Genomic DNA, 25,578 nt, shown 5'->3' on the forward strand with positions numbered 1-25,578 from the left:
ACTACTTTGAACAAAGTGGATATCTCTAAACTTTGATAGAATGTTTTTGGGGAAATGGTGGGTGTAAGAGGGGGGTTAATTACTCTCCACTCACTTTCGACTATTAAAAAGGGCAATTTCAATTTCCATTCAAATGAGCCCTTTTTGAAATTTCTATAACAACTTCCACCGAGGGGGTTATCATCCTACAAGACCTTTTTTCCAGAACTTTCAACTACGTTGAACAAAATGGATATCTCAAAATTTTGATTGGACGTGTTTGGGAAAATGATGGGCGTGAGAGGGGAGTTAGTCACTCTCCATTCACTTTCAACTATTAGAAAAGGCACTAGCCCTTTCAATTTCTAGTTCAATGAACCATTTTGAAGTTTCTACGCTTTCAATAAAAACCTTATCCGCCCCCAGGGCATAACTTACACCCCTTGCCCTGAGGGATGAGGGGGGGGGAGGGGTTGTCATCCTGAAAGACCTAATTTCCAAAACTTTCAACTACGTTGAATAAAATGGCCCTCTAAAATATTGATTAGATGTGTTTGGAGAAAAGATGGGCGTGAGAGGGGGGTTAGTTGCCTTCAAATCACTTTTGACTATTAAAAAGGGCACTAGCCCTTTGAATTTCCAATCGAATGAGCCCTTTTTCAAGTTTCTACGACAAAGATTTCAATAAACACCTTATATGCCCCAGGCCATAACTTATAACCCTTTTCCTGAAGACTATGGGGGGAGTGTCATACTCAAAGGTATAGTTTATTGAACTTTTAACAGCGTGGAACAAAATGGCTATCTCAAAATCTTTATCCGATGTGTTTGGAGAAATGGTGGGCATGGCAGGGGTGTTAGTTGCTTTCAATCACTTTCGACTATTAAAAAGGGCACTAGCCATTTCAATTACCAATCGAATGAGTCCTTTTTGAAGTTTTTACGACAACGCGTTATATAAAAATCTTATATACCCCCTCGGCATAAATTGCAGCTTTTGCCCTGTGGGCTCTAGGGGGGGGGGTTGTCATCCTCAAAGAACTAATTTCCAGAACTTAAAACTACGTTGAATAAAATGGCTATTTCAAAGTTTTGATTAGATGTGTTTGGGGAAAAAGTGGGCGTGAGAGGTGGGTTTAGTTGCCCTCTTATCACTTTCGACTATTAAAAAGGGTGCTAGCCCTTTGCATTTCGAATCGAATGAACCTTTTTTAAAGTTTCTACGACAACGCCTTCTATAAAAATCTTTTATGCCCCCAAGGCATAATTTACAACCCTTGCCCTAAGGGCTGTGGGGGACTGTCCTCAAAAATATAATTACTATCTGGAAATCAACTACGCTGAACAAAATGGCTATCTCAAAATTTTGATTGGACGTGTTAGTGGAAATGGTGGGCGTATAATGGGTGTTAGTCGTCTTCCAATCGCTTTCGACTATTAAAAAAACCAACACAAGCCATTCCAATTTCCAATTGAACGAGGGCTTTTCGAAGTTTCTACGACAACTTCTTCGATACGAAGTGCCCTGCTCTACAGGAAAAAATTAATAAATAATACATTGTGCCAACATCGTTCTTATATGCCCCCAGGGCATAACTTAAAACCCTTGCCCCGAGGGTTGTGGGGGAGTGTCCTCCTCTTTACTTAGTCCCCGTTTCTTGTCTCGTTTTCGAGTGTCCCCGTTCTTTACTTAGGTAGCGCGATCGTGCTGCCTATGATTTATACAACAACTTTCAATATAAAGCTTATATACCCCCACGGCATAACTAACAACCCGTGCACTGAGGGCTCTGTGGGGTTTATCATCCTAAAAGACCTAACTTCCAGAAGGTTCAACTACGATGAACAAAATGGATATCTCAAAATTTTGATTGGATATGTTTTGAAAAATGATGGGCGTGAGAGAGGCGTTATTCGCTATCCAATCACATTCAACTATTAAATTAGACACTAGCCCTTTCAATTTCCAATTGAATGAGCGTTTTGAAGTTTCTACGACAACGCTTTCAATAAAAACTTTATATGGCCCAGGGCATAACTTACAACCCTTACACTGAGGGCTCTGGGGGGATTATCATCCTAAAAGACCTAATTTCCAGAACTTTCAACTACGCTGCATAAAATTGATATCTAAAAATTTTAATTCGATGTGTTTGGGAAAATAGTGGGCGCGAGAGGGGCGTTAGTCGCTATCCAATCACTTTCAACTATTAAAAAAGGCACTAGTCCTTTCAATTTCCAGTTGAATGAGCCATTTTGAAGTTTCTATGACAACGCTTTCAATGAAAACTTTATATGCCCCCAGGGCATAACTTACAACCCTTGCCCTGAGGGCTGTGAGGAGAGGGGCTGTTATCCTTAAAGACCTAATTTCCAAAACTTTCAATTATGTTGAATAAAATGGCTATCTAAATATTTTGATTGGATGTGTTTGAGGAAAAGGTGGTCGTAAGAGGGGGGTTAGTTGCCCTCAAATCACTTTCGACTATTAAAAAGGGTACTAGGTTTTTGAATTTCAAATCGAATGAGCCGTTTTTCAAGATTCTACGACGAACATAACAATAAAAACCTTATATGCCCCCAGGGCATAACTTATAATCCTTGCCCTGAGGGTTGTGGGAGAGTGTCCTGGTCAAAAATATATTTTCTATCTGGAAATCAACTACGCTGAGCAAAAGGGTTATTTAAAAATTTTTATTGGATGTGTTTGGGGGACTGATGGGCGTGGGGAGGGGGGCTAGTTGACCTCCAATCACTTTCGACTATTAAAAAGGGCACTAGCCCTTTCAATTTCCAATCGAAAGAGCTGTTTTTGAAGTTTCTACGACAACACCTTCTTTAAAAACCTTATATGCCCCCGGGACAAAACTTAAAACCCTTGCCTTGAGGGATGTGGGGGAGTGTCTTCCACAAAAACATATTTTCTATCTGGAAATCAACTACGCTGAACAAAATGACTATCACAAAGTTTTTATTGGATGTGTTTGGGGAAATGATTGGCGTGGGGGGGGGGGCTAGTTGCCGTCCAATCACTTTCGACTATTAAAAAGGGCGCTAGAACTTTGAATTTCCAATCGAATGAGCGTTTTTTGAAGTTTCTACGACAACTCCTTCTACAAAAAAACCTAATTTGCCCCCAGGGCATAAATTAAAACCCTTGCCCTGAGGGTTGTGGGGGAATGTCCTCCTCAAATACATATTTTCTATCTGAAAATCAACTACGCTGAACAAAATGGCTAACTCAAAATTTTGATTCGATGTTTTTTGGGAAAATGATGGGCGTGGAGGGGCTAGTTGCCCTCTAACCACTTTCGACTATTAAAAGGGGCTTTAGAACTCTCAATTTCCAATCGAATGAGCCCTTTTTGAAGTGTCTACGACGACCTCTTCCATGTGAAGTGCCCTGCTCTAAAGGAAAAAATAATAAATAGTACATTGTGCCAACATCGTTCTTATATGCCCTCAGGGCATAACTTAAAACCCTTTGAGCCTTTTTTGAAGTTTCTACGACAACTCCTTCTATAAAAAACCTTATTTTCCCCCAGGGCATAAATTAAAACCCTTGCCCTGAGGGTTGTGGGGGAGTGTCCTCCTCAAAAATATATTTTCTATCAAGAAATGAACTACGCTGAACAAAATGGCTATCTCAAAATTTTGATTGGATATGTGTTGGGGGAATGATGGGCATGGAGGGGCTAGTTGCCCTCCAATCACTTTCGACTATTATAAAGGGCACCAGCCACTCCAATTTCCAATCGAATGAGCCCTTTTCGAAGTTTCTACGACAACTCCGTTCGATACGAAGTGCCCGGGTATGGAGGAAAAAAAATACATTATAACCCCATCGTTCTTTAATTAGGCAGCGCTAGCGCGCTGCCTATGAAAGTAAGGAACGACGTTAAAACTTAAAACGAACATAAATTATTCCGTTTATGATAGGGGCTGCCTCTCCTCAGCGCCCCTTTCTTTAAGCTAAAATTTTTTATTGTTTAAAAAAAAATAGAGTTGTGAGAAAGTCAAATCTTAGCGTAAAGAGCGAGGCGTTGAGGAGGGGGCAGCCCCTTTCATATACGGAATAATTTCTGTTCGTTTTAAGTTTTAACGTCGTTCCATACTTTCAGTTAAAAAAAACTTGTTTTTTTATTTAATTTTTGAACGTTTTTGAATTAGTGCCGATTTTGATTTTGGCTCACCGTACATGAATAATTAAAACACAATTTGCATATTAATTTTACTTTTATTTGGTTAAATGGCTTTCTCGAAATTTGTTAAATTTTTTTACAAACGTTTTTATTAGTAATAAACTTACGTAACTTACGAATTAACTTATGTAACGAACTTCTATATTCATATACTTTTAATACGTATATTAGGGGTTCGCCCCTTAGCCAATACCTCGCTCTTTAAGCTAAAGTTCGAATTTTGTTCCAATTCCTTAAAAATGACCCCTTAAACACAAAGGCCGTTATTTAGAATAGATAGCTCTTATGAAAGTACTAAAAAACTTTGGCTTAAAGAGCGAGGTATTGACTAGGGGTGAATTCAATCATATACGTAATATTTTCTGTTCGTTTTAAGTTTCGATGTTGCTGTTTACTTTCAGTTGAAAAACTTGGTTTTTATATTTAATTTCTGATCTTTTTTCAAATAATGCTGGGACATCCGGTGCCCACCTTCATAGCAATGTCCCTTTCCCCATGGAAACTTCCTTCATGGAAAGATCCTCCCACATAACCCCCGATCCCCCCACTACCAAAAAATATCCCCCTGAAAACTTCTGTATACTTCCCAATAACCAATACTATATGTTAACATTGGGTAAAGTTCATAACTTCCAGCCCTCCCCCCAGGGACTTCGGGGGACTAAGTCATCCTAAAAGACATAGTTATCATACTTTCGACCATGCTGAACAAAATGGCAGTCTCAAATTTTGATCGGGTGACTTTGGGAAAAAAGGAGCGTGGGAAGGGGCCTAGTTGCCCTCTATTTTTTGGTCACTTAAAAAGGGCACTAGAACTTTTAATTTTCATTCCAATGAGCCCTCCTACGATATTTTAGGACCACTGGGTCGATACGATCATCCCTGGAAAAAAAACAAAAAAAAAAAAAACGCAACCGTGATCTTTCTTATGGCAAAAAATGCAAAATTCCACATTTTTTCATATAGGAGCTTGAAACCTCTACAGTAGGGTTAACTGATACGCTGATCGCTGATCAAACTGATACGCTGGTTAACTGATACGCTGATCAAATATGGTTGTGTGATTTTCATTAAGGTTCTATAACTTTTAGGGGGTCTTTCCCCCTTTTTTCGAAAATAAGTCAAATTTTCTAAGGCGCGTAACTTTTGATGGGTAGGATTAAACTTAATGAAACTTATATATTTGAAATCAGCAATAAAATCTGATTCTTTGTATGTATCTATTGGTATCAAAATCCCGTTTTATAGAGTTTCGGTTACCATTGTGCCGGGTCGCTCCTTACTTACAGTTCGTTACCACGAACTGTTTGATAACTAATAATATTAAACTAACAACTTGAATATATCTTTCAGTGTCAAGTCCGATTCTGATCCGTCCTAGATGGGCCATTAACAACCAGTTCACTCTGCCACTGATAACACAAGGAACAGGAAAACTGTCAGTTCGGGGGCTGTTCCAGGTTTTCCTACCAGTCACTCTATTTTTGGATTCTTTGTTTGATGAATCTGAAGGTCTGCTCAAGAAAAGGTATCTTATTTATAAAGAGTATTCAACTTTCTGCCACGAAGTGTGCATCTTGGAGAGCCCCTTGGCTCAACACCATTGGCTCAATTCTGTCACAGTTAGTCTCCTGCCACCAAATAAATTACACTTCGTGAACCATATAGGATGCTTCCAACGCATCTGTCATGCACCCCCTGGTGTAAACCTTTTCAAATGTGGGCGGCACCACAATTACTTCTTTTTTATGGGTTTTTAGCACAGGTGTACCTACGAGAGAGGTGAACCGACGAGACAGAGTTCCTTTAGTTTATTGTTAAGCATTAGAGAGCGTGTAGTAGATTTTATCCTCTTTTTTTGTAGAGTAAAAGACGTATTTTATTCAAATATTTTATTGAGCTCCGAAATTAGGGAGTATAATGAAAAAAAAACCAACAAATCAACAAACCAGCAATATACGATTTTTACATAAAATACATACATAAATGCCAGCTAATATGCACAAAATTAATTTCTCCTTAAAATTCCTTGTTACGTTTCTTTAATAGCGTCGCAAATTTTTATTAGAAACAAGTGAAAACTTTTAAATTCTTTTTAAAAATTAGAAAAAATACCTCATCATTGGAATTTAAGAGAGAGAAAATGGGCAGAATATAAATAAAACAGAGGAAAAATAACAATACACTTATAAATAATAAGTAACTATTTTTATTGCCCGAAAATTCACATGGAATTAAAACGGAGTATAGCAAAGGAAAAAGAAAAGCAAAGTCACACTAAGGAACACCTTTAAACATATTAAAACATTATGTACATTAGCAAAACTATTGGCACAGGATGGCTAGCCACGGGTTCGCTCTTCCCTTAGTGTTTTTCAGAAAATTATCGGCGACACGGTTAACACAGACTGTTGGATCGGATACACCATAATTACGCATGATATAGGAGATACTCGTCCATGGTAGAAGTCTCAGAAGGAACATCGCGAATCGAAAAAACAGAACTCATACTTTTGCACACTGAGCGGACGACAGGTATTTCCAAAAAGGCTCTATATACAGTACATGTGGAAGGGCAATGGCATCATACAGCGACGCAAGATATTTACGGCAGCACCGATGTCTGTTACCAATAATTGACCCATACGCAATCCAAATTTTGACTTCGACGCGTCGTACAAGCTGCGTCCTGGTGGATTGGAGGCTTCGACCAATTGGTAAACCAAGGTAAGTAATACTCTCAGATGGTTTCACAATTGAATCGCCCAAATGGATTTCTTCTTCACACTGCTCCGCATTGAAAAACAAAATGGCAGATTTTGACACATTAAACGACAAACCTTCGCTATTGTATTCCCTATTCAACACATTAAAACTCTTCGAAAGTCGATCAGTGGACATGTTCAAATTAAGCAGGTCGTTCGCATATGTCATCAACGAATCATCAATCCCTTTTGAAACACAAGACGTAGCTACTTGGGCTTATGCTGGCAGAACATTATTGTTGTACAACCTTGGAGACACAACTGAACCTTGCCTGACTCCTTTACGGACCAGTACAACAACGGATTCAACCGGATTTGAGGGTATTTTGATTTGCGCGCTAAGGTTATTGTACATATAATATAATACTCTGACAATACACAAAGTTAGCCCTTGTTTATACGCTTCTAGAAGGATCTTCACGTGCACTGACGAATCAAAAGCCCGGCTCTTATCAAAAGAGCCAATAACTAGTGGATCACCCTTTGCCTCAGAATCAGACAAAATAGCAGCAACTGGGAACTTAGCATCAGCTCAACCGATCTCTGTCGCAAAACCACACTGGTGGTTTGGCCTTAAGCCACAGTGTCAAACATTTGACAATATTAGCATTTCTAGAAGCTTGCATAAAATTAGCAACACAGTAATTGGGCGATAAGAGGATCATATGTTAGCTGGCTTCCTTTTTTCAGGATGGGCGTAAGTTGCCCTGTACAGAAAACATTGGGTACAAAACTAACTACGAATATGATTTGGTACAATAATGTTAACATTTCATGCACAAGACGAGTACCCTTCACAAGGTGAAGTGCATAAAAATCGTCAACTCCGCGCGATTTTTTCTTTTTCAGCCTACAGACATTTTCATTTACATCCGAAACAGATACGGTAAAGTGCAAAAAACTCGAGTTTGATAGCAGAGATTCAAGTTGTTCGATATATGGTCTAGCTACACTTGGATTCGGGGCACTAAATGCGCTCGTAAAGTAAGCTCACCGGTCATATGCATCACTAGGCAAGGAATTGGGTGTTTTTGGGCGATCTTTCATGTGGTCTTTCCATAAACGAATTGGATCATTAATTATTCGCTCTGTATAATTATTTTTAATATTCGGGCGATGCTGCTTGAGGCCTTTCTCAAGTTTAAGTTTTGTGTGTACACGGAGATAATTCACAACACCGGATTTAGGATGACTACTTTCCCTCCACACTGAGAACAAGAACTTAGCATCCAGGCACGCTTTCACTAGCTCTTGATTCTTTGAGAACCCCGGGATTTCAGTACCTTCACAAATTTTCCTAACTGGAAAATCAGCCTTTTCTGTGGTTAGTAGTGCGTGGGTGATTTCAGCACAGAAGGCATTAACCTGTATTTTAGTTTCCTTGATATTCCTTTGCATGTTGGCTTGTAGTAGACTAAATGGCAGGCTGATCTTCTGAAGCGTCATGTCAAGCACTGTCCGATAAAGCAGGAAGTCGGCTTTGACCAATCTTTTATTTCATGCCACACTGAAGTAATTTTTGCCTTTTGGATACAAACATTAACACATGCTTCAATTTGGATGTGGTTGGTGGAGTGACTTCCCATTGGCACGCTCACTGTGCCACTCACGTATGGTGTGCATGCGAAATGGTCAATATTTGAGATAGAACCTCTAGTATGTACTTTGCAAGAGGTCGTACTGCTTCCGAGAATGTGTTATCCGATTCTTCGTCACTGTAGTTAGTGGAAGGTAGACATTGACAATCAAAAAGTTCTCAACCCTTATAGCTATGAAGTTTTCAGCTGCATGAAGACTCTCTTAATCAATGGCAGAACTACATACGATCGCTAGTCCACCTGAGGGCCTCTTGCGTTGACGAGACTTGGCTGGTACAAAATAAAATGTATGATTGTCTGAAAACTTGAGTAGGCTGAGGCTATCATTTGTCAGCAAATGTTCTTGTATTGCACAGAATATCGCTACGCCGACATAGTTCTTCAATTACACGGTTTATGTGAGACACACCTCCATTCATATTCCAAGAGATAATCCTAGTATTCTATTCATTCATCGGAGCGTTTTTGTTTTTCAATTTGCTTTTTCATCTCAGGGCATTGGAATGACTGACATGTATGTTTTGCCGACTTACATGCTGTACATCCAATTGGTTTTGTTCATGGGGTACTAGCATTTGACGTATGGCCTTGGACATCACAACGTGGACAGTGTAGTATCCGAAATTATCTAAATCTGGGGAGCGGAGCACACCACTGAAACGTGACCAAATTTCTGGCAATTAGAGCATCTTTTTGGGAGGTACACAAATTCTTAAATCGTAAAACGTTCAAAATAAAGTTTTGGCGGGGTTTTCATAGCCCTATACCTGTATATCTAGCTGATAATGGGAGGAAAAGTACAACTTATAGGTTTTACTAGAACCACACTGCTCTGCCCTTTCGCAACCTGAAACGCAGGCTTTTACCATGTTGGCATCGTGTGTGGTTGGAATGTTTTTGATCACGCCTATGAAAGCTGGGGATTTCACCTTAGCTTCTACACTTTATGATTTCTGGTTGATTAAATAAGCAATGCTGTCTGTCTTGTCCTTCGTTTTAACAACAAGACGCTATTCAGATCGGTTTCTTTTCAATTCAACATCATCAACCGACATGTCTTCTCGCACATGCTCGTAAGAAACTATTTTCGTTCTTCTGGCGTGTTAGTAGGGGGGGGGGGCGGGTTCTTCAGAGCTACGGAATAGGGTAGTGGGGAATGTCTATCTGGGACAGGAATAGGTTGGCTCCCGTCACTTATAGAATTACCGGGTGGCCATGGGAGTGGAACTTGGTTGTAACGCTCGAGAAAACCCGACAACTGCCACCGCATTTCATTCACCGACGGTATAATACTTGCGCCTACTTCTGCTCCACTGGCCGGTACTTCTTGGGGATCAAATATAACGCACTAGGGGAGTTCTATCCGTTTTTAGCGCATCTTGCAAGCAGCTTAGCAATATCCACTAAATTATCCTCATGTTGCACGTTTTTCGCAAATCAATCACCAGCATCGGCCTCCTTATTTAACAGTTCTTTTGTCTTTGGAATCGAGTCTCATTCGAAAAAGTCCACAGCTCGTTCTAAAAACACTTCGTTCTTTATTCAGACTGCCATTGATCGCAATATATAGTTCAATACAGCATTTAGGATTAGAGTCTCTCCCATTCTTGAAACCCGTTTTACCCCAATAAACAAGGGAAGCGTCAGCCCTCATTCTTCCTATTCCCTGCAGTTTGGGGGAGACTTTCCTGGCAGGTACAACGGCACTTGCCACGGGTTTACTGTCCCTCTTCTGCTTGCAAATTAGGGTAACGTTAAAATGGCTTCACACACTATAAATATATAAATGTCCAGAAACTAAGTCAGCAGAGTAGTAGACACATATGTACGTCAATAAAAATATGTCATGATTGTACGTCACTAATACCCATTGCGAATTTTTTGTTTTCTTCACTACAACTTACTGAACTATTAATGTTCATACAATATCCAATTTTGATGTTGACACTTTGAACTCTGAATTGCGACTAAACTCTGAATAAAAATCCGAATATTTCGACTCCACGTCCAGGAGTGTTTATCAACGGTAAAAAATTTGATTAAATTCAAAGCAATAGATAAAGAAAAATACAAACTGAAAACATAAATAATATTCACATCTTTATAACCTCAAAAATACTGCAATCAATGTAAAAGCCTGAATAAGCACACAGAAGTGACAAAGGACTGTCTCTGGTACACCAAATTGTGTCTCATGTAATTTCAGATTGGCAATCTCAAATGTTAAATTTGAAAAAGCTTTTCGCTCATGAAGATTCAAAAAATTTACAAAATGTTGATTCCTATAGGCAAGTACATCTTCAACGGAAAGCTAAATCTCCTTAATCTATTCGGCATCACATGATTTCTATCTATTATTTAATTTCTATCTATTATTTATTCATTTCTTAGGAACGCTTCCTTTTTTATTAATTTGAAACCCGCAATTACCGAAAAAATTTTAGCTAAACATGAGTGTTTCTTAAGACATATAGGTTTCCACATAACTGACTAAAACAATAGAATGTCGCTTTCAGTGTCGTTGGCACTTTCATCATCAAATTTCTTTCTTCAAATCAAGATTTGTGTCTTTCTTGGTGCTTTTATCACCAAACCATCAAATTTTGGTAACTCGTAAGACTTCTGCGGACGACACTTGCCAGAACAGGGTGTGAAGATGTTCTCCTTAATTGTAACAAAACACCATGGAAGACACTAATCAGAAGGATGTAAGAATAAATTTTATAACTCATGAGACAATAGAAAAAGACAAGGTGACCACGAAATGTTCTTCAAGAAACATATTCGAGGAATCAAAGAGTTCGTGATGATGAAAGTTATAACACGCATGCGTGCGCGTGATTGTGTGTGTTTAAGGGTGTGTGTGTGTAAGAGAGAGAGTGTATGTGTGTGTCTTAAAAGACATGTCTGCAGTAACTTAAGACAATAAGTTGAAAATTTCAGGGCATGTTGAGGGAGATGTACAGCTATAATAAAAGACGCTAGGTGCATTCAGTGTCAGTCTGGTATACCACACAAGGATAAGACCTTCGCTAAAGCTCTTCTGTAAGCTGAATTGAAAGCTTGCTCATTATCTATAGAACTAAGGACTAAGAGAGTTCGATGACTCTCGCACTTCTCAGTTATTAATCTAAGAATGGAAATATGGTCGAAACATTTTCTGTTCTTCCTAAAACCACATTTTTTCTTCTCTTGAAGCTTTGTCTGCAGCATCTCTAAGTCTAAAAATATCATCACACTAAATAATTTGCTACCTACAGATACTAGGCTAGTGCTTTTATAATTATCACACTCACTCTTATCACCTATCTTATATAGGGGTTTAATTAGGATTGTCCTAACATCACTAAATACTTCCCCTTTTTTAAAATCATATTCATATCGTTCAGTAACTTGTTTCTAACCTCAGAGCCACCATATTTAAGAAACTGATCTTCCACACTATCAGCACCTGGAGCCTCATTATATTTTAATTCATTTAGTACTGTTACCTATTTTTTTTTTTTACAAAATATATCTTCCTCCACATTTAAGTTGTCACAATGTTTTTCATTCTCCTTTATATATTTTCCTGTTACCCTATCAGTGTTTAGCACACTCTCAGATGTTTTTGCCCATCTCTTTTTATATCTTTCCTTATCACTAATTGTGGCCCGGTTCCTATCTTTTAGCTGGGACAAGTCCGGATTGATTACTGCCTCTCTGTTTATTAACATGCCAGCGCATTATTTTAATATTTTGCCGTCTAGCTGCATCTTCCCAGTCTTCGGAAATTTTATCCATAGCTTCCACCTTACACCTCCCTAGTTAATATTTAATGGTTTCTCCATTTTCTTTACATTTCTTATTTTCATGTGATATATCCCTCAGATAGCTCATGTACAAGCCTCTTCTCCTCTATATCAAACGTAAGCCAATCTCATCAATATTATATTTTGTATGTATGTATTAATTGCTCGCCCATCATAGATGTAAAATACAACACTGATAGAGCATAGAGAAAGGAAAGGGAAAGAAACAAATAAACTCTGACAAATTCAAACAAAACCAAAACAAAGCAGAACTGACAGGAAAAAAAGAAAAAATACAGATAAGGGCCATAATATGCAAGAACAAACACATTATCAACGAAGGACAATTTCAGAGGTGCTTTCACCAATAGTCTGCCTCCGATATCTATCATTTCTTTTCTGCACGACGGACACTGGAATAGTAACTCTATACCACGAGGATAGGGAGCTGTTGTTAGTCCAGAGAGGCAGCCGTGGCAACTATTTCGCATACCTGTAGAAACACGTCCGTATATCCTTAATATCTGAAGCAGTAAGAAGAGACCAAAATTAGTGCAAGGGCAAGTAGATGCAGAACAGCAAATGCATTATAAACGCTAGATAAGATACGGTGGTTAAATTTAAACTTTAACGCAACTAGTAAACCATACGCGTTCCTAGATTTTCTGGCAAAAAAAAATCTTTCAAAAGTTGACGCGTAGTGCGAAGATTTGATCAAATCTGTACGCCCAGATAGCAAGTGTATCTTGTACTTTAATAACATGTTCACCCAACTGAAAATTTGTCAGGCAATTTGAACGGTGATTGAACACCAGGAACTCAGTCTTACTCTCATTAAATCGAATACCAATACTTTTATACTTTCTATCGATAATTCGAAAATTTTCCTCAATTCCAAAGGCTGTTCTACTAATGTCAAGGAATTCATCAGCATAGTCAGCTAGCGAAACATCAATACCTTTAAATATACAATTGGTTAGAACGTTCTGTTGTGGCACAATAACAGTATTATTAAACAGGGGCGGAGAAGTAACAGCGCCCTGTCTAATACCCTCTATACTGGACTTGAAGGAGTGAGTTCTACCTTACCAGGTGAGATTATAACCTTAACTCTGATATTTAGCTTTTTATACGTATCACGTATCGATTTGATGATAGAAATATTAACTCCAGGCTTATAAGCAGTCAATAAGATATGTATACCCGTGTCGAAAGCTCTAGATACGTCTGACCCAGCAAAATGTAATACCTCATTATTTTCATGAGGATGTAGAAGTAAATTAGCAATCAAACAGTGAGCATGGTCGCGGCCTACTCCTTTCTTGAAGCCAAATTGGCTATGCAGCTTATAACACTTATCAGATATCTCGTCAATAATTAGTAACTCAAAAACTTTGCACAAAACCGGTGAAACCTTAAATGGCCTAAAAGAAGAAAGTTAGTCCGAGGGCTTTCCCCTTTTTAATACCTGGGCTATTACTCCAGTTCTGAACAAATCTGGAACTATACCACATTAGAATATATCATCTTAAAGAGTAGGGACAGATGCTCAATCAAGAGAGAGGACCCACATCTTAGATGCTTTGCACAGAGGCCATCAGCACCAAGAGAAGTTTTCTTTTGTAGCTTAGAAGTGCACTCAGTAACGGCAGATCGAGTAACAATAAAACTGATCTCATCAATTGATTGGCCTAAGCAACCATCAAGCTCCCTTTCATATTAATTTGACAATGATGGATCAAGCTCGGAAAATTCACTTTTAAAGTAATCATACCACTGGTCACTGGTAACTTTGAATGCATTATAGGATTTTGAATTATCTCTTTTGAGAACTTTTCATATGAAATTAGGTTCACTTGTGGCTTTACTTGATATTTCAGCTTCAGCTACTGATTTAGCCTGGTGCTGCCTAAGCACTTTTGCGAAACGTTCTTTGTTTTCAGACAAATTTCATTTACCAAAACTTGCCGTGGCAAACCACACTCCTTCCAGACACGAAACCAGAATTTCGATTTAGCACAAGAATCAACTAGGTAGGGGTCACCTGACCAACCAATCTTCTCAGTTCCAAAACGCACTCTTCGTATGGGTACACTAGCACGTTCCGTAGCGTGTAGAGCGTGAACGATCTCTGCACAGTAAATATTCAGCAATGTTTGCTTCTCTGCAAATGTTAATAATTTTTTTGGAAAAATAGATGAAACAGCACTTCGATCTATATCAAAATAGAATCATTAACAGCCCAGAACATTAACATATCTACACAAGGCCAATCGGTGGATTTATGACATTTACTATCATTGTCTGGGCTTGAATCCCTTGGTGTAATTAATTGAACAGGGAATATATTACTGAAAGGCATACGGTCTGAGTTTTGGAAAGTAGAGATAAGTGAGGATCCTTAGTCTGGTTTTACATTCGGGGAACACATGAAAAAGTCCAGAGAAGAGGTACTGCCAGAGCTATGGATATATGTAAAACCTTGGGTTTTCTCGACGGCCAAGAGCTGAGGGCACACACTATTCAGAATATTTGCACGACTGCTACTGTCGTGAAAAAGGTTATAGTTCAAATCACCAGCTAGGATTACTGCTAGGTATTGTACTTGATAATCAGACACGAGGGAACTAATTAGGCGGCAGGATTGATCAAATTGTCTTTCTGATGTAGCATTCCGGTAATCGGTGGGTAAATACACTGAAACAACCACATAATTCTGAGTTTTGACTTCCATAAAATAGTCACTGTCGTGAAAGTGTTCAGGCATGAGGAAACTTCTAGCAGGAATAGCACTACCCCCAGTCGGCCGACCATCCCCAGAGTGTCTAGCGGCACGAATTATTACGGCAGTAGAAGCAATCGTGCTCAACAAACATAGACTGTCGGGAGTGAGAAGGTGCTCTTGTAAGATAATAACGTCGTTCGTGTTACATAGAGTTTGTATGTGGGTAATTTCTTTGAGATGCTTCCATTAATATTCCATGATCTAACGCGTATATCAGTGCTCGTTTTGGGGTATTCATAAGTTTCTGTGCGACAGAACATTTGTAGCTGTAACAAGGGTGGTAAGCCTAGTTGTACAGCGGACACTGCATTTTATTTGACAGAGACTTTCCAGCTTGTTCGAATGTCCTGTCTGCGCACAGCGCGAACAGCGAGACAGCGAGTTTGAGCTTTACGGTGCTGGGCAACATGTCCGTAAGCTTGGAAGTTGTAGCAGCGAGGAGGGAGAGGTAGAAACTTCTCTATGGGGATTCGCTCATACTCGATTAACACTGACAGGGAAATGGCTGCTAATAATTCTTCTCGGTGAGAAAACTGAAGCTCGTAGGACCTAGGTTTGCCGATACAGGAGACTTCGGTACAGTTAGTTATCAAGTTCTACAACTGACCGTCAGCAACACTGTCAGTGACGAAACGGGGGAGTTCCATAATACACTGGAACTTTTAGCTGTAATTTTAGCAAGTGGTCCTTAGATTTGATAGCATTAGTTACAGCATTACCTTCATTTTTATCACTTTACAACGAGGCGCCAAGTATCTTTTCCCTGTCTAAGCTTAGTTATCGCCAACTTCAAGTCACCGCATACATTATCAATAAAAGTTTTGCAGTCCTTGGGGTCGTTCAGCTCTTTAGGTGGATTCTTTAATATAACGGCAAAAGAGAGTTTGTATCATTGTGTGGGGACTTGAGACAAAGAAGGCTGGGGTTGCACTTCAACAGGACGCAATTACAGAATTTAACACGTAGTTCTTTAATTTTACGATCAAGCGTAGCACTTGATTCCCCTACGATAACTGGTACTTTGTCAGGCTCGTACAGCACGAAACGTGGTATGTGGTATTTGCTTTTCATTACATATTTCAAGAATTTTAAGTATGTCCATACTAGCTGAGTTCCTAGCTTAGTTTCTAACTTGTTTCGATAAGACACTAGCAGTGATTTCAGAGATTGTTTTCCTAAAGCTATTCCATCCATCTTCGTCATCCTCAAATTTTAAACTATTTAGTTTAGCATTCATCTGTTTCTAGATAATTTCTCTCAAATTCTCATCATGGATTACACCAGCGTCATAGCTTTCCAGAAGATAGTTACCCTTCCTAAATTTCAGCTTTAAATTAACCCTAGATACTACTAGATGGTTATTTTTACTTTTAACATCAATAACAGCCCTCGTATATACCCTAGTGTCCCTAGTATCTTATAATGAACCTCTCAGTCTTCGGTCTACAATAACATAATCAATAAGATTAGCTGTCTTATCGTCATGGGAATACTGTGTTCTATTCCATTCTATGACCAAATTCTGTATTCTGCATTGGTTATAACTGGAATGCTATACCAACAAATTAGCAGCAGTCTGTAGCCTATATTGTTATCTTTTCCAACACACAATTTACCTAGGCTAAGATACCATCTATCCCTATTTCTATCGACCTGGGCATCAACATCGTATAATAAAAACACCGTATTTCTACCTTGGACCCTATCGGTCTGTTCCTGCAGCTGTAAGTAAAATGAATTTGAGTCATTACAATCTCTGTCAGTCGATCCTTTAAGGGAATACACAACTATGACTGATACACTACACTTTTTAGTCATAAAATGAGTGACTAGCATATTATTTTTTTTTTTTCTCAGCCAAAAACAACACTTAGAATCCCCTTTATTCATCATGAGCCCTAATCCCTGTCAATGTGCCCCGTCATTCCTGCCTGACTAAATAAATTCTATATTACCCAGTTTCATGTTTCCTACCCCTGGGATATGAGTTTCTGAAGCTCCCAATAGGTCCAGTTTAAAGCGTCTGAAGTCGTCAGTGAAAATGTTGATACGATATTTATTTTTTAACGCTGTAACATTCCAAGCTGCAATTTTCATATTCTTTAAATAACTGAAATTATTTGGTCATTGACAAATCAATAGTTCCAGGACCAGTGCAGGACAGCGACTAGCCCATCTTTTCAAGTCTACACAGAAGCGTTTAAGCCGGCTTAGAAACAGACAGCAAGAAGTAACTTGGACCTCCATGAATGTAGGGTTTTTGAGTTCTGGGCCCATCTTGGTCGTAACATGGTTTTCAGCATTTGGCCTTGCTCTTCTATCAACAAGAGTCAAAATCTTACACAGACAATCTCAGCCTATTACCTCCAATTCATTATATATTCTTGACTACATATATTACACTACTATGATGAGGCAACCCATAGTACATAATTTAGCTAGGAAGAAGTTTTTTAGTAGGAAAACACCTACCAAAACAGACCAAACCCAAAAGAATTATCCGTGAATCCGAATTCATTGCAAATGCTGTGTCGTTTAATAGGAAATAATTCCCACGAGGGGCACCACTCCTTGAGGTCATCCTGCAGCGCTTTAGTCATCACCTTGCTCGGCGTGAAGCTTAGCAATGTTTACATCCCTTCACCACGTTGAGGTGCGTTGACAGATTTTATATTGTACCTAGGGGGAGGGTCATGCTTCGCTCCCGCCTAAAGTCAGCAATAGGCTTTACCTTAAGAAAATTATATTAAAATCCATAGGAAAGCTTATTTTATAACAAAATTTTAAAAAAGTTTAACCTATACGGCATTTGGTGTTTCCAAGATAGATAACATTGTCGCACAGGACAAAATTGTACCTGTATTTTCCCTAATTAAGAGTTTTGTTTATAATGAGTGAACATGGTAATTCTTGATTTCCTTCCTAACCATGAAGAACCAATAAATTGATCTAATCCCTCTTTGTAAAAATGAGACAAGTTTTTTGAACTTCTTAAGAAAAGTTTTTGTTACCCCCTACCATCCACCATGCACGGCCAAACCATCTAAAATCTATTCAGATTTCATTGCTTCATCTTTTTATTGATATTTTTTTGGTGAAAATGCTAAGACTAGCATTATAAGTGAGAAGCAGCCCTGCCCTCTCAAAACGAGTGTTTAATGTTTTTTGAGGTAATTAAATTTCTTTCCAACGAGACTTTTAGTTTTAACTTTATTCAATATTTAGCACCATGCATGATACTAAGAAAAATAAGTATTTCTTTATTTAGAAATTAGGACTTCTTTCGTTTTCAAAGCGTTAAAACTGACAAGCCACTCATCTGCCCACTTGTCAATTCTCCCCATGTCTGCCTGTAGCTCATTGTGGCTGGGATCTTCGTCCTTAGCAATTGACGTTTTTGTTGTCGTGTCATCAGCAAAGTGGTGAGGTTTCTTCACAAGGTTGTCCCCTAGGTTGTTTATGAACACCAAGAAGAGAGTTAGCCCAAGAATACTTCCTTGGGTTACTCCTAATAAGACTGGGTGCGGTTGAAGAAAACATGCAATGAATGTTGACGAAGAAACTCAGCAAGCACCTCAAATTATTAACCATTAACTCCAGAGGCCTTCAGTTTACAAATAAGTCCCTTGTGCCATACACGACCAAAGGTTTTTGTGATGTCAAAGGAGAGAAGGCGAATATTGTGCCCCCTGAGAAAGGATCTCAACCCTCTCTTGATAGTGCACAATCAGACAGTCTATGGTAGGTCATTTTCTGTGAAAATCATATTGCGTATCTGCCAATAACAGATATGACTCGAGGTATAGGTAAAGGGTATTATTAGTGACGCATTCATAAACTTTACCTACGGTGGACAGTAAACCAATTGGGTGATACAATCTTTCAAATTTCAATAGCTAGACCCTTTCATGTCTAGATTTCACTTTTCCTTAAATCCAAGGATTTAAGTGTCCGATTTTTGAAAGTAAGGGCGTTCTACTTCATGCTTTTTTTTTATTTTTTAACAATATTCTGTAATTTTTTAATTTGGATAGTAAGACACATCCATGTGAAAATTCAAGCCTTTTAAGAATTTTAGGATTTAAATATCACATATCTTCAATTAAGGTTTTTCTACATCTTTCTTTTTGAATTTTTTAACGATTTATGGTATTTAAACATCAAAGTTCTCAAGAAAAGCCTTTCTTCTTCCTACTTTTTTCATTTTTAACAATTTAAGATTCTTATTTTTCAAATTTCAACAGGAAAGCCGTTTTCATGTAGAAAATTCCAGATTCCTAAAAATTTTCATTATTTCAATATCAAGTTTGTCGAAGCAAGTTCTTTCTGCTTCACAACTTATCTCCCTTTTGAGAGTTTATGATTTATATTTTCCAAGTCTCAATAGCAAACCTCCTTCCCTCAAAATATTCTGAATATATAAAAAAATTTCAAATGTCAAAATCACATTTCTTTAAGTAAATCCTTCTTATTTCATAACTTTTCTTCCTTACAATTTTCACAAGAGAAAATCAGAATTTTAACAAAAAAACACCTTAAGTACAACAATTAATCACAAGTCAAGTATACCCTGAAATCTAACACGCTAAAGGGTAAAAATTCATAAAAGTACACAATTTATCCAAAAACGTAATATTAAACGTTGCTCTAGCGAAATTCAATCCTCTCATCTCAATACAGAACTTGAAAAGCCTCGAAAAAAAACTTAAAACTTTTTAAAACTTTATAACAAAAGTAAAAAGGCTTTACTTGAAGAAGTATGATATTTAAGTCCCAAAGTTCTTTAAAATTTGGAGGTTTTGACATGAAAAAGGTTTTTTTTATTTGAAATTTTGAAACAATTGTTAATAATAAAAAGAAGACATGGGGTAGGTAGGTTTTACCTTAAGAAATGTGACACTTAAATGATTGGATTTAAATAAAAGTGGAATCTTGACATCAGAGGATGTTTTCTATTAAAATTAGGAAAATTAGTCGTGAATTCTTAAAACAAATTAAATATATAAAATAGAAAGGCTTTACTTGAAAAAATCCTATATTGAAATTGATATTTCTTAGAAATTTTTAATTTATGACATGAAAGCTTTTTGGCTATTAAAACTAGGAAAAAAGAGAAAATTGTTTAAAGGGCGAAAAATATATAGAGTACATTGTCTTAACCTGAAGAATATGGTTTTCAATAGTAAATATTTTTCAGAAACCTGGAATTCTCTGACAGGAAGGGGATTTTGTTATTAAAATCTGAAAAACAAAACTGTAAATTGTAAAAAAAAAAATAAAAAGATGAAGTAGAAAAACCGAAATTGAAGAGATGTGTTATTGAAAAATGTTAAATTGTTTTAGAAATCTTGAATTTTTGACATAAAAGAGGCTTTTCTATTGAAATTCAAAAACTAAGAATCGTAAATTGTTACAAAATGAAGAAAATTTGCAGTAAAAAGACCTTTCTTAAAGAAATTTGATTTTTAAATCCTTACTTTTTTTCTTTAGAACAATTTTGAAAAGGAAAAGTCAGCATTCATATTCCCACCGCAGTTTGTTACACCTCTAATATCCCCAGATAAGTAACACACTACAGGAATAAAAATTTATAAAAACACCAAAAATTATAGAAGAAAGTAATCTGAAAAGTAATCTTAGTAAAATTTCTTTCTCGTCACAATACAGAACCTGAAAAAGAAAATTGAACATCCTTTAAAAGTTTACTATGAAAATTGAAGATCCCCTAAAAATATTGGCAAAAATCAGAAAATAGGAATCCTGTTGCTTTGCTATTGAAAGAATCAAATGTCTAAAATAAGCAGGAAATTTATTTGTAAATCCTTAAATTTTAAAAAAATCTTTAGTTTTCGTTATAAAATTTTTTTTTCCATAGAATTTCGAGAAGATGAGAAAATTGCAAAAAAAAAAGTAAAAATGGTCATGCAGCGAAAATGCTTTACCTGAAGAAATATGATATTGGAATGCTGAAATTTTCTATGGATCTCAAATTTTTGACATGATTATATTGATTAGGGTTTTTCTATTGAAATTCACAAAAAAAGAATCTTAATACGTAAAATGAAAGAAAAATTAATTAGAAAGGTTTAACTTGAAGAATTGCGATATTTAAATCCCGAAATTCTTAAAAAGTTTGAATCTTTAAGAGGAAAATCGCTTTTTGCTATTGAAATTCAGAAAAATTGAAAATTCTAAAAAAATGAAAAATCGATAAAGTAGGAGAGCCTCGCTTGAAGAAAAATCTTATTTAAGTCCTTAAATTTTAATAAAAAGTGAAATCTTCACATTAAAGGTTTTTTTTTATTGAAACTCAAAAAATAAGAAACGTAAAATGCTAAAAATTAAAATTTCGAAGCAGATAGGCTTTACTAGAAGAAATATAATATTTAGTTATTTTGGGATAGTAGTCAGCCCCCACGAGACTTCTCAGGTAAAATTTATTTTCTATCATCCATAAATTATCGAATCTACAAGCAGTAGATGGTAGAAATCCCTTCCCAGTCATATAAATAACTAAAAATAAATTGATCTGACTCCTTGCAACTGTGCCTGAAACCACTTGTGACAGTAGCCACTTGCGACTTGAACTGTAACTACTTGTGATTGTGAATACTTGTGACTGCGACTGAAGCTCCTTGCTATTGCAAGTACTCAAGATTATGACTATTCACGACTGCGACTGCTTGTAACTGCCAGTATTTATGACTTCAACTGTTAGTGCTTTCGACTGTGGCTCCTTGTGAGTGTAACTAACAGTAACTACACCTACTTGCAAAAGCAAGTACTTACGACAGTTACTACAGATGCCTGTGCGACTGCTTGTGACTGTGAATACTAGTAACTGCAACTAATTGCAATTCCAGTTACTACTAGCATTACTACAACTTCTACGATAAATACAGTAACTGCGACTGCTACTTATACTGCTACGACCACTAATGGTGTTGCTACTGGAATTATTACTACTGAAATTAAACCACTACTACTATGAATATTAAACTAAATCAAAAAGAGTTTAAGTGCAAGTGGGCTGTTAAAATTCAAAAGATGAAATATCTTAGTAACAGAATAGAGTATAAAGTTGAATTTTCCGGGGAAAGTTGAAGTAGATGTAAACTAAATCAAAAGATGCATTATTAACCCAAACTGTCAAAAGGGTGCCTGTGCAATATCCCGGGAACAGATAAGGAACTCTTAGGACATTATATGGGAAACCAAGTAAAAACCTACTATAATGCTGTTCTCACAACAACGCTTGCTGCTGCAGTGAATTGTTAGTAGCGGTATGAATTAAAGAACTGGAGTGTGACAACCCCAGAGGGAATATACTTTGCAACAAAGATGCAATAAATTCAGTGTAAGAAATTCTGAATCAGGACCCTCAGAACAAAAGTCATCTGCAATAGTTCCGGTTTATTTTCACTCATTTCGGGCTATACTTTTTTACACCTGTTTGTCTGCGTTTATGTTTGTTTATATGTTTGTGTTCGTCTGTTGGAATTTCTTGATAATAAAATCGAAAGACTAAAAAGTCAAAAATGGCGAGACACTTGAAAGGTTCTTATTCAATTGTCCGATCTTGATGCTATTGTTGATTTTGTTTTTGGGGGGGGGATACTAAAACCACGCGCTGTGACACGTAACAATATGTTGCAGTACACCTTGGACTCCATCCTCAGTATTCCAGCAAAACATAAAATAATCAGTTCTGTATGTCTGAAATTAAAAAAGCAAGTCGTTTTTATCAGAAAAGTAACAAGAAACAAAAAAACTTATAATGAAGAGAAAATATTTTGTTTATGGGGGGCTACTTCTTTCTCATATCCTCACTGTTCACGCTAAAGGTAATTTTAGCACTTCAAAAAAATTTCCTATTTCAACCTAGGCTCTCAATGAGACTCACAATGGGCTCTCTACGACCCAGAAATTGGGTTTTTTGTCCAAGCAAGACTAACAAACAACCAGTTAATTCTAAAACATAATATGGCAGTGATAGAAATTAAATGCAGTAAACTAAGTATTATTGCTTGTACATATATGTATTTTATATATATTTATTTATAAAATATATATATGGCATATATATATTTTACGCATTGGCTAAATCAATCATGATAAAAACTACCGCTGCAATCATGAATACAGATCAAACACAGGAAAAAAGCTTTGCTTTTTTCTCTGCTGGATATAGTAAAGAACGAAGCCCAATTGCAACCAAAGTCATCATATAGTTTTACTATAACGTCATTTATAATTGTAACCGACGATGATTATGCCATTCTTCATTTTGTATACGAAGAAAGATTTTTATGTCAAAAATTGATTTCACTTTAACATCATGTTTTGTGTATTACAAGACACGCAGATGTAGTGATTTTCTTGAAAGTGAGTCATTAAACAGCTTTCTATGATGTTCCAGTACCCCGCTAGCAGTGGAAAAAAAATTTAATGTTATAATTTCGGTTACTATTGGACTGAGTCGTTCTTCACCTACAGTTTATTACCACGGATTATTTGATTTATATTTGAGTTTCGGGGAGAGCGATTGTAACCAGTGTAAAAAAATTTTTTCAACATCTGTGCAAAGCAGCCACCTAAGGAGGCCCATAGAGGATACCCAGGCCTCCCCCTATTAAATTATGCTGAAATAGCTACTGTCAGCAAACAAATTGAAACTTGTCATAATTTGTTTAATTTGCTGGACTTAATGTCTAAGCAAGGGGTTTGAGATTTAGCTATTAAATTTACTTTTTTATCTCATTGATTACGCACACAGCTAAGCATGAAAATCATAGTGTGAAATAGATCAAGTCTTTCTTTTTTTCTTTTTTTGCTTTTAGCACAGTTTGGTTTGCTTACGATAGTAAATTTCTAATGTAATTACCACCTGATACTGATAAAAATCAATGTGTTTAATTATTTTCTACTTATTACTTACTGCATTTATTATTTAGGAGTATGGCTGAAACTGATCAGCTACAAATATTTCGCTCTTTAGAGTCTGTTCTTTCAACAATGGGAGTAGATGGCAGAGCCTGTCTTCTTCGGACAATATGTGAATTGCAGAGTTATCCAATCATGAATAGCGGCCTTATGGGAGAAATTCTAATCTTAGTTCTGACGTAAGTAGTAGAAATGCTCTTCAGCTTGTTTGTTACCAGCTTACACTTCAATGCTGGGATGCAGTTCTTAGTTTAATACAGCAGTTCTTTGCAGTTCTTAGACAATAGCGAGTTCTTAGTTTATCAATTCAGTTTAGTTAGTCCAAATTTGAAACACAAAAATCAAAATTTGTTATCGATGGAATAATGATGGGTGCAATACATTTAAGATGCAAATAATTAGGGTACCTCCATAGGAGACGTGGACTAAGGGGGACATTATCCCTGAGGGTTCATAATAGAAACCGAGGCACCCTCACCCAAGAGCCATAAAACAGATGGAGGAGAAAGAAGGCCCCTCAAATGTACACTCAATAGGGCCCACCGTTGTCGGGACACGTCATTTGAACTACAGACTTTCTCCCCACAATAGTTTAAATTACATGGTGACGCAGAACACCATCATGGGAGGATCCTTGATAGGAAGTCAACTGCGGTGGTGAGATTCAGATCTATGTACAGCTGCCTCTGCAAAGGACTGCCTTAATCCTGTCGGGGTACCCGTAATAATTGGGACTTTACGATCAACTCTATTCCCACTTGACATTTGGCACCTTTCAAGGGAATTAAAGTCTAGTAAACGACACAGCATTCGCACAGGGTTCTGGTCAATGGATAATTCTTCTGAGTTTGGTATGTTTTTGTTGGCATTTTCGGGCTGAAAAAAACATCTTCCAAGCTAATTTATCTATTATGATTTGCCTCCCCGTAGTAAAATAATATTTGTAGGAATTAATATATAATGAGTTTGAGGTAATAGGCTTGATACTGTCTGTGCAAAATTTCGACTCTTGTTGATAGATGAGCATTGTCAAGTGCTGAAAACCATGTTGTGACCAAAATATGCCTAGCATGGCACAAAGCCTCCATTCAACTGGGGGTTACAGGGACTTCTTGCTGTCCGATTCTAAGCCTGGAGCTAAGTCCAGTTCTAGGGTATATAGGAGTACTGTTATTGATGTTATAAGTAAATATTACCATCTAGTAGTGATCAGGGTTCATTGAAAGCTGAAAGTTCGGAAGGGTAGCTACATTTCAGGAAGCTAAGACGTTGGAAGACTCCAGGTTGAGAATTTGAGAGAATTTTTCGAGGAACAGTTTAATATTAAGCTGGAGAGTATAAAAGTTGAAAAGGTAGAAGATAGATGGAATAATTTTTGGAAATTAGTTGGTGAAGTCACTGATGGTGTCTTAGGGATGGAAATTAAGAGAGCAACTACGAATATTAGTGAAACTACTTTATGTTTAATAGAGAGGAAAAGATGCTTTTATAAGAACTATCTGAGTGATAGACCAT

General features: G+C 37.1%; 1 protein-coding gene across 1 annotated transcript in view; it reads left to right on the forward strand.

Moving 5' to 3' along the window:
• The window catches only part of LOC148947362 (uncharacterized), a 73,628-nt gene that overhangs the window by 12,602 nt on the left and 35,448 nt on the right, over nucleotides 1-25,578 (forward strand). The window contains exons 2-3 of the mRNA XM_089095812.1: nucleotides 5,535-5,709; nucleotides 24,075-24,242. Coding sequence (XP_088951938.1) covers nucleotides 5,535-5,709; nucleotides 24,075-24,242 — 343 coding nt within the window. The remainder of the gene's footprint in view (nucleotides 1-5,534; nucleotides 5,710-24,074; nucleotides 24,243-25,578) is intronic.

This window comes from Artemia sp. Qi Xiang Cuo, chromosome 10 (genome assembly GCF_049724085.1).
Source record: "Artemia sp. Qi Xiang Cuo chromosome 10, ASM4972408v1, whole genome shotgun sequence".
NCBI lineage: Eukaryota > Metazoa > Arthropoda > Branchiopoda > Anostraca > Artemiidae > Artemia > Artemia sp. Qi Xiang Cuo.